Genomic DNA, 10,329 nt, shown 5'->3' on the forward strand with positions numbered 1-10,329 from the left:
GGAGACTGGCTAGGCCACTCCAGGACCTTGAAATGCTTCTTACGAAGCCACTCCTTCGTTGCCCGGGCGGTGTGTTTGGGATCATTGTCATGCTGAAAGCCCAGCCACGTTTCATCTTCAATGCCCTTGCTGATGGAAGGAGGTTTTCACTCAAATCTCACGATACATGGCCCCATTCATTCTTTCCTTTACACGGATCAGTCGTCCTGGTCCCTTTGCAGAAAAACAGCCCCAAAGCATGATGTTTCCACCCCATGCTTCACAGTAGGTATGGTGTTCTTTGGATGCAACTCAGCATTCTTTGTCCTCCAAACACGACGAGTTGAGTTTTTACCAAAAAGTTCTATTTTGGTTTCATCTGACCATATGACATTCTCCCAATCTTCTTCTGGATCATCCAAATGCTCTTAGCAAACTTCAGACGGCCTGGACATGTACTGGCTTAAGCAGGGGGACACGTCTGGCACTGCAGGATTTGAGTCCCTGGCAGCGTAGTGTGTTACTGATGGTAGGCTTTGTTACTTTTGGTCCCAGCTCTCTGCAGGTCATTCACTAGGTCCCCCGTGTGGTTCTGGGATTTTTGCTCACCGTTCTTGTGATCATTTTGACCCCACGGGGTGAGATCTTGCGTGGAGCCCCAGATCGAGGGAGATTATCAATGGTCTTGTATGTCTTCCATTTCCTAATAATTGCTCCCACAGTTGATTTCTTCAAACCAAGCTGCTTACCTATTGCAGATTCAGTCTTCCCACCTGGTGCAGGTCTACAATTTTGTTTCTGGTGTCCTTTGACAGCTCTTTGGTCTTGGCCATAGTGGAGTTTGGAGTGTGACTGTTTGAGGTTGTGGACGGTGTCTTTTATACTGATAACAAGTTCAAACAGGTGCCATTAATACAGGTAACGAGTGGAGGACAGAGGAGCCTCTTAAAGAAGAAGTTACAGGTCTGTGAGAGCCAGAAATCTTGCTTGTTTGTAGGTGACCAAATACTTATTTTCCACCATCATTTCAAATAAATTCATTAAAAATCCTACAATGTGATTTTCTGGATATTTTTTTCTCATTTTGTCTGTCATAGTTGAAGTGTACCTATGATGAAAATTACAGGCCTCTCTCATCTTTTTAAGTGGGAGAACTTGCACAATTGGTGGCTGACTAAATACTTTTTTGCCCCACTGTATATGGCTTTTCACTTTCACTCATGGTTGACTATGCACGTACACATACGGAGGTACACAGACAGACTATGGTGTACACAGCCAGAAGGCTGTTCTCTTTATAGGGGACACAGAGGAAAGCACCACGAGGACAAAGATATCTCAACGGTGTGTCACGTTTTATTGGAACAAAAAGAGCAAAGGTCTAGGGTACAACAACAAAAAATGTGGGCATTAGGGGGTAAGCAGTGAGCTTAGGAACTTGGCGCCCGAGCAAGGGACTTGGCACCCACGGGCATAATCTTCTCCAAGTCATGGATGCCTTCCGTGTCAATCAAACGGACGCTGAAGGAGGGCAGGTTGAGGATGAAGCGCTTGTTCAGCTGGAGGAGAGAGAGAGGAGAGTTCGGTCATGAGTCTTTTCATGCCAATGCACAGGGCGGCACTAGAATATAGGAGAAAACAAAGCTATGTTCCTGTTATAGGTGATAGTTTCAGTTCATTGAACAGTTCTCGCTAAATGTAGTTTCCCTAAATTAGAGACGTCTCAATTTGATATATTCAAGTAATTCGCACCCGACTGCCGCGTGGGAAATGATTCAACTGCAACGTGCGTCACAGCAATATCTCCAAACGTGATGAACTTTAAACCAACTAACGAGGCGGTCATGAAACACACCGCCGTCATTCAGCTCGCTCTAAAACAGAGAAGGGAAAAAAGAGCTCACCTCCTCAACGCACTTCTTCAGTAGGTCCACGGCTTCATCGCGAGTCAGATCTGAAGCACGAGAGTGATTCGAGAGCGGGAGACGGGAATAAAAAGAGAGCAATATGACTCACTGCACATCCTGATGAAGTTTAACTTCAATACAAGAACTCTTCAATCATTTATTATTTAAATTCTGTTGAGTGTTGCGAGAGCGCCAAGAACACGGCGAAAGGAACAGGGGAAACAGACAAGAGGTTAAGAACAGAAGGAGGCAGAAAGAGGAGATGGAGGGCGATAAAATAGAGGAATAGTAAAAAGACGGATGGAGAACGAGAGATCCCACCTGGTCTGTAGTAGCGGTCGAGGATAGACAGGGTGAGGTAGGCTCCGTAGCCGTGGGCAGCGAAGGGGGCCTTTGCCAGAGCAGAGAGGTGGTCCATGTAGTAGAGCCCTGGGCCGTCCGTCTCATCAAACCCAGCCAGCAACAGGTTCACATGGTAAGGAGTCTGGTGAGAGAGGAGAGAGGCATTGGTCAGCGAAGATGTGGAAAGCAATTCTGAGTATTAACGCGGCATTATGGTATTATCGCGATATGAAGACATTATCGTGTGATGACAATGTTCTCACGATGGAGATGTAAGGAAGGACGATGAACTAAATGATCACACACACACACACAATACAGTTCTTCGCCCACATCCGAACAACAAGGTCCAGTTTTCCTTTCCTTCGTTATTACCGTCCAAGGCTGATGCTCCGACAGCGACCAATAGTCAGTACCATAGAGACTAATCGATTTAATATTGCACGCCAACGATTTCTCTCTATGGTCAGCACATTAAAGGATCATTGCATAAGCTGGGTGCCAGACACTTTGAAGAAGCAGCGTATGATTAAGACCGCAACAGAAGGAAAATAAAATGTAGTTTCTTTCCAGCTCGCTCAAACGTCGTCGCTCCTAATTATCGGCTGTGATTTGGAAGTTAACAAAATAGGAGATTAAATAACAACAGTGGCGAAAAAGTATGGGGAGGGGTGTGAAACTGCCGTGACATGGAGGGGGGTTAGGTGTTGGAGAGGACTGGGGGGGGGTCATGGTGTCACCATCAGTATGACATCTGCTGGGAGATGGCACCCCCGCTGCTCCCTCCATCACCCCCCCCCCCCRCCACTCCCGCCTTCACCCTGGAGTAACGCCAGGGCTCATTAAAAACTTCTGTAGTCTCGCTCTCCTTCCCTCTCCCTTAAATTACTTATTTCATCCTTCTAGCCACTCCGTTTCAATGAGCTCTTCTACACGCTCGCAATACTCTTCTTTCGCCATCCTCCCTCCTTTTGCTATAATCCCTCTAAAATCAGGACAAATTGAAGTTTCAGAAACCAGTCATGGTGTGAAACCAGTCATTCGACAAATGTAGAGTTTCCGTTTAAAAGGAGTCAAACCTACCGATGCTATGAAGTGAATGCTAAAAAAATAAATAATCAGCAGCTAAGTGATACACATGAGCTGCAGTAACCTGCTGTAATCTGAACACCTGCCCCAAGTATCAATGTGTGTTAGACACTTGCACCAGGGGAAAGAAAGGCCGACTTGCCATGCTCCCTGTGGAGAGGGGTTGTGTGTGTGTTTGTCTCGCCAGGCCATGCCTGAACCCATTGGTGTGCCGCGGAACACCCCAGTGGCATTACCCCCCACCCACCCGAGCGACACCTGTCTCACAGGTTACAACGTAACAATACAGCGCAGGAGATGGCATCAACATAACCCTTCCTCCCCATGTCACCTCAGAGGGCACCAACAACCGGGCAGCAGGCTCGTTAAATCCTGCACCTGACCTCACGCCAAGTCACAAACACGCACATGTTCAGAAGAACCTCGTAAAACACACAGAGAGAGATGGGCTGTTTAATATTCATTCAACTAAAAGGATGTACGGTTAGTTCTGGTGATGAAAGAGGTGAGCCGTAGTAAATCAACCCAACTCCTCTCCCTCTCCTCTTCCACGTGCCAGCGCTCGCTCCCTCTCTCCTTCCTGCCCTCCCTCCCCCTCTCTGTGCACCGTGCCCCAGGACATGTTCTCTTTATTGGCATTTCTCCTCAATGTGCTGTATTAATTGTTCATCTGTGCTGGAACAGGGGAGTCGTGTGCAATATGGCACTAGTAATTATTTGTGCCCGTGCTGTACTAAAAAAAAAGAAAACCCCATATGTGACGCTAGCACCACAAACTGTTGCCGTGGCCTTTTTGCTAAATCTTTAAATAAGCAAGAGGACTTACTTGTTCTTTTGGATACAACCCAAGAGGCTACATCTGACTGAGGTAATGGTTTACGAACCCTGTAAAAGACCATTGCCACTGAAATTTGCGGTCCATTTTTACAAATACAGTTTTGAAATACATAATGCCGTTAGTTGATTTCAGGTTTCTTTACAGTTGCTTGCCAGTGTTCTCCATCTTCCCTTCTCTCACACCATCTCTCTGAAGCTTGGCGCTTACTCCTGGGGTTATTGAGAGGCCCAGTTGTTGTTCTGGATCCCTGGTAGGTACACCCCCCCCACTCACACAATTCCAAGCTCCATCGCTACCACTTATCCCCCGAGGTTTCAAACCACAAGAGACATCCTCTTCGCTTAACAGCTTAGCTCACCTCCATTCAGGTAGACAAGAGAGAAAAAACATTAAAATGCTCAGGAAGGAGTGGAAAACATGTTTATGTAACATATTTGCATGTCCATATATTCTGGGGTGGGTGTGAATTGGGGAGCATAACTAAAGGAAGGTGTGGGATGTCGACGAGAAATAGCTTTAACTAAAAAAGAAATCTCAATACTTTTGGGAACCCTGCGAGAACTGAGTATGAAAATTCAATATACATAAACAAGGATATTTTTACCACAGGATAAAAATATATATATACGGTATTACTGCCTTTGGGCGGGCATGTATTTCTGAATATTTTGTAATATTATCCAATATCTAAAGCACATATTGAACCAGCAGCAGCCTAACTAACACAGACGCTCGCACTCTCTTCTGTGCCGTGTTGACTTCTGGGTCTAGCTCAAAGCCCTCGGGACTGGCCCCCTCTCTCCCCTCCGTATCCCACTCCCTCGGCTCCCACCTCCTTGTGTCCCACATTCCCTTCTCAGCCTCACTAATTGTTTTTTGTAATTATTTTCATCCTTCTGCTATTGTGACAGGCAGCGGCTGCACTCTTCTTAACATATTAACCTCGCCACAACCAGATGAGATTTAGAGGGACGGATACGAGGAGACTTGACTCCTGTGTTCTTCACACACACACACACACACACACACACACACACACACACACACACACACACACACACACACACACACACACACACACACACTTCACTCCAAGGAGTGGTAGGACAGGGACCTGGTGGGTTGCATTACGTTTCTGCCGCAGGTGTTGCGTACCGTTGAGACAAGAGCGACACTTACGCCAATTCACAACATATTGACAAATGTCTCTGGATCAGTCAAAATAAACTCGCAGCCCACATCTCAAACTGATATAGTAGAGGTACACAGAGATAGAAATGGGTGGAACATGTGTGCTACCCTAGCACGTCATGAAAGCAGTCGTTTTTCTGTTTGTTGCTACACTGGAAGCGGGCGACATGCTTGTGCCCAATTTTCATCTGAAACAATGGGAATGACTCGTGCTCTGCTAAGGTTAAGTGTCCAGTGTAGTAGGCTCGTTAAGACTGGATTCCCACCTGAATGTGTGACAAAGGCTACGCGGCAAAAGCACAGAGCAACTTAGTAGTAACATAGTATAGTAGGCTCCGCTACATTGGAGAAAATACAAGCATTGGTCCACATTAAATAATGACATTGTCCCACTGTGGCATTGCTGTAACTTTACAGCACAGCCATGCACAATTACATAGGGGGGGGAAAAAATAGGGTAAGCTTAGTTTTTAAACACACTCCCATCTTTGGACTTACATTTTTTTTGTTTTTTAATCAAAAATACCCCCGATGTTTAATGCTTCAACCAATTCATCTGGTTATACCCATAACAGTTTTTAATCTAAACCAATCAGATGTTGTATTATTAAGTTATTGACAGTTGTGCAAGTTTCCGATATCAAAGCTCCAAAGCAAACTTTGGTGTTGAGGGGACCCTCAGATAACATCTTCAGATATATTTTGTACTTTCTCAGATAAGTGATCATACTTTATGTACAATTCATATGCTGATGATGCACATGATAGCATATTTCATGGGCATTAATACATTTCTTGCCAATTTAAAATATGGGTTTTTCCATGCTAGCAGTCGTGACTGCATGTCACAGTCTCACAGTAGCAACATAACTTGAATAAAACATTTAAAAGTTCAGCTTACATTATTAAAATGCATTCTCTTATTTGTCTGTTAAACGAACCTTGCATTGTTATTCCCAGATGCCATTTTCGTAAATTTGAGATTTATCTTAGGTGGACTTAAAGGGCACAAAAAGCATTCCCTCTATAATGGAAATGGAAATAAAGAAATATTGTAGGGTGTCTAATCAAAAAGGCATATTTTGATCAATGGGGAAATAATATGTTAATTGTGTAGATACTCCTCTTAGAAAACCAATGGTGCAAACTAGGGATGCACGATATATCGGTGAACATYTCGGAATCGGCCGATATTAGCTAAAAATGCCAACAACGGTATCGATGTCTAGTTTAACGCCGATGTTAAAAACCGATGTCAAAACTACCGCGCATACCTATATAATGTAGGTACATGACGTAATGACGCCACGTAAAATTTTGCGCTACAGGTGCAAAATAGCATTCCTAACCTAGCCCACAATGTCTGCTGTGGGGATCGAGCAGTCAACAAGTCGAGCAGTCATTTGAAAGAGTAAGACAATTTCAGCCGTTCTCTGTCGTCGGTGATGTTGGCTTTCGCTGACTGGTCGAGCACCAGTAGACACTTCCAAGTTCGCTATTTTTCAGATGTTGCGCTACTGCTATTAGCTTCACGACATACATATTATGGAATGCCATTTGGGTCTTTGCGTGTCAAAAAAGATACAGTAGCACTGTCAATGCTGTACAAAAAAGTCAGCAAACAAGCAAACACAGGCCACGAACGATGTGTTTACAATACCGCGTTGGTAATAAAGCCTAATTTGTTCGACCGCAACTTCTGGGGTAGCTAGCTTTAGCTTGGTACTTAGCTAGCACCAATACAACCAGCCTGAAAACAATGACCAGTAGAACCTGCAGTCATTTTCATTATTCTTAGCAATGATTTAGGAATCCATGTGAGTAAGTATTAGCTAGGTTGCCACTTGTTCGCATATTGAAATTGAACTTCATTTCATGAAAATAAATAGCTAGCCAGCTACTTAACCCTGTTGCCCAAAGCTAACGTTATAAGCAGCCAGCTAGCTTCATTTGGCTAGTGAGGCTGACTCGACCTGACCGGGGTATGTGTTGTGAAGCGTGCCACACTAAGGATAAGGCACAATAGTGGAATTTGCGGTTTGCCTTCAGAATAAACGTATGTCATTAACAATAATGCAAAGGAATACAAGTAGTAGAATTATACCATACTTTTATTTTGAAGGCTAACCGCAAAGTCCACTGTTGTGGCTAATCCTTATTGTGGCTAGTTTCACATAGATGGGTCCGACCACCATTAATCAAATAAGAACTGTCTTATAAATCAGGGTTATTTTAGATGACACCCGAGTTTGAAGGTAGGCCTTGAAATAGATCCACAGGTACACCTTCAATTGAATCAAATGATGTCAATTAGCCTATCAGAAGCTTCTAAAGCCAGGACATCATTTTCTGGACTTTTCCAAGCTGTTTAAAGGCACAGTCAATTTAGTGTATGTAAACTTCTGACCCACTGGAATTGTGATACAGTGAATTATAAGTGAAATAATCTGTCTGCAAATAATTGTTGGAAAAATTACTTGTATCATGCACAAAGTAGATGTCCTAACWGACTTGCCAAAACTATAGTTTGTTAACAAGACATTTGTGGAGTGGTTGAAAAACGAGTTTTAATGACTCCAACCTAAGTGTATGTAAACTTCTGACTTCAACTGTATGTTGTGTGGTCCTCCCACTTTGACTCGGGATAGCATGCAGTTTATTAGGCTGCAGGTTAAATAAGTTACGGTGACATTCACAGCGTGGTGAAAGTGCARGGTYATGAGCTTGATGCTCCTTTCCAATAAATATCCAGGGTCTGATTCTGGTGACATGATGATCGATGCTTGGCTGTTGTTTGACAAATGAAAATAATCTTGCTTTTATCCATAATAACCTTGTTATGTAGGCTATCCTACACGCACTGTATCTGCGAGCTGTTGACTACAGCGCACATGCCAAAACCAGAGTGGACACATTTGCTATATAGCACAACAGTTTGTGACAAAAACATTGGAAGAGTTGAAAATGCGATGGGAACACATTTAACTTAAATTTTTTATTTTGTACATTGGAAAGTAATCCCAAAAGTATTTTTTGGTGCACTACGTCATCACGCACAGCCTGTTATCCACAACAAGTCTGTTTGATGGAAACATCTCTGGTGGGGAAACGTACATATCGTTTTATGCAGACTTTAGAATATTTGCATAAAAATCTGTTGCCAATTGGATGGAATCTTCGCTAGTGTCTGATTTGTTAGGCAAATAATTACCCTGCTTCGAAGGTAGTCTGCAAGGTTCTTGCGTGTGAAGTTGGCTGCCGCTTTTGGACTGAGTTCATAACCTGAAAGACAAGAGTCAAACGAAAGGAATGCKCATTACAGGTCACACGTAACCATGGAAACCCCATAACTCAAATCTTCCATTTTAAGATTAGAAGCGTAGTGGTGCCATGAATAATAGGGCTACTAAGCCATCTTTATTTTGACACCAGAGAAACACAAGAAAGAGAACTTACCGTTTCTCATTTTGTAGAGCTGAATATTCTTCTGGATGTACTCTGCAAACTGCACTGTGTCACCTGCCTCTCCCACACATAGCAATAGAATCTTGTCACTCAGCTTGAACATCTTGTCTTGGTCTGAGGGCGATAGACACGGTGTTAGTTATTCAATCACACACACCAGTGACATGTTCAACATGATGCATGGAAATACTAAAGAAAAAGAAAACACCATTTTCCTAAAATGTGTTTGATTACAAATAGCTTTCAGATTTTTTTGACAGGAAAATATTGCAAGTCATTTTGATAGTAATCTGGGCCTACTTGTGTGTGCACTCCTTGCCGAATTCCACTTTCACAATTCGAAGAATCAAACTACCTAGCTGGCTGGCTAACACACTAGCTAGCCTTTTTACCTATCTAACAAGTTTGTAACCCACCGTTTTGAGTTTGTGAACATGCAAGTTAGCAAACTAGGTAGACAGTCCAACACGATTGTTCCCAACACACTTAGTCGCGTGAACAGTTAAAATCGTGCAAGATAGCCAGATAGTTAACGTTAGGTGAGAACTGAAAGCATAGATACTGTTCTATCATTTCTGCTGGAAGCCACATCAGTCAGTTAAGAGTGTGTGCTTTTCCGATCTCGACTCATTAGCCGATGAGAAAGGAAGCTCGCTAGTTAGCTAACTAACTAGTTAGCTATTTAGCTCAAACAGCAGATGTTAGCTAGTTAGGCTAGAATGCATAATTTACACAACCATTCTAACTAGTAAGTTAACATATGACTCAAAACCGAAATGTATGAGACAAATATGTTGGACCTTCTACTAATTTTAAACATTTTATGAATTAGTTAATGGCCAACAAAAGCCGGTTAAATAGCTAGTTGGCTAACTGCAAACGAGCGATGTCATAGTCATAACGTTACCCTGTTTCATCTGAATGATGCTGTTGGCGGCAATATTATCAGCAGCAACCAGGACAAAGTCTTGTCCCTGAATCCCGATCAAATATTCCATACTGTAATTTATGGGTAACAATTTTAAAGAAGTTTTTCTTGAGCAACAACTCAAACTCGTTCGTACACTCAGATTACGCAGCAAAACTGTAATAATTGGCGCAAGATGTTGACGTCATGATATATGAAGCTTTTCCCCTTCTCATGTGACCCAGGTCTGGTGCCACTGAAAGCCTACTGCAAATCAGAGCCCTTCTGCTGAAAATGATTAATGTACTACGGTCTATCTCTGGAATATACAGACTACTTTCTTTTAATTGAAGTGGGGTGTTTAATAGCCTAAAGCAAGATCAAAAACAAAGAAACACCAAAAAAATGTGAACACGTTTTAGTCATTTAGCAGACGCTTTTATCCATAGCGACTTACAGGAGCCATTATGGTTAAGTGCCTTACTCAAGGGCACATCGACAAATGTTCCACCTAGTCGGCCAGGGATTTGAACCAGAGACCTTTCGGTTACTGGCCCAACGCTCTTAACCGGTAGGATACTGCTAGGCCTAACACACACACACACACACTG

General features: G+C 43.1%; 1 protein-coding gene across 1 annotated transcript; it reads right to left on the reverse strand.

Moving 5' to 3' along the window:
- Positions 1-1,315: 1,315 nt before the first annotated feature.
- LOC111955330 (proteasome subunit beta type-2) lies at positions 1,316-9,917 on the reverse strand. Its single transcript, XM_023975535.2, has 6 exons — positions 9,719-9,917; positions 8,803-8,925; positions 8,558-8,628; positions 2,208-2,370; positions 1,884-1,933; positions 1,316-1,538 (listed from the first exon to the last, which is right to left on the reverse strand). The coding sequence occupies exons 1-6, from the start codon at positions 9,807-9,809 to the stop codon at positions 1,410-1,412; spliced, it is 627 nt and encodes a 208-aa protein (XP_023831303.1). The 5' UTR covers positions 9,810-9,917; the 3' UTR covers positions 1,316-1,409.
- Between the last annotated feature and the right edge of the window lie 412 nt (positions 9,918-10,329).

The sequence above is a fragment of the Salvelinus sp. IW2-2015 genome, linkage group LG30, assembly GCF_002910315.2.
Source record: "Salvelinus sp. IW2-2015 linkage group LG30, ASM291031v2, whole genome shotgun sequence".
In the NCBI taxonomy this organism is placed as follows: domain Eukaryota; kingdom Metazoa; phylum Chordata; class Actinopteri; order Salmoniformes; family Salmonidae; genus Salvelinus; species Salvelinus sp. IW2-2015.

What these genes read in the sequence shown, in the direction of transcription:
- LOC111955330 (XM_023975535.2), bottom strand. Translation starts at nt 9,809, where the DNA reads ATGGAATATTTGATCGGGATTCAGGGACAAGACTTTGTCCTGGTTGCT. An exon ending in GCTCTACAAAATGAGAAACG is followed by an intron (nt 8,629 to 8,802) that starts GTAAGTTCTCTT and finishes CTTGTCTTTCAG; the next exon opens with GTTATGAACTCAGTCCAAAA. An exon ending in CAGACTACCTTCGAAGCAGG is followed by an intron (nt 2,371 to 8,557) that starts GTAATTATTTGC and finishes CTCTCTCACCAG; the next exon opens with ACTCCTTACCATGTGAACCT.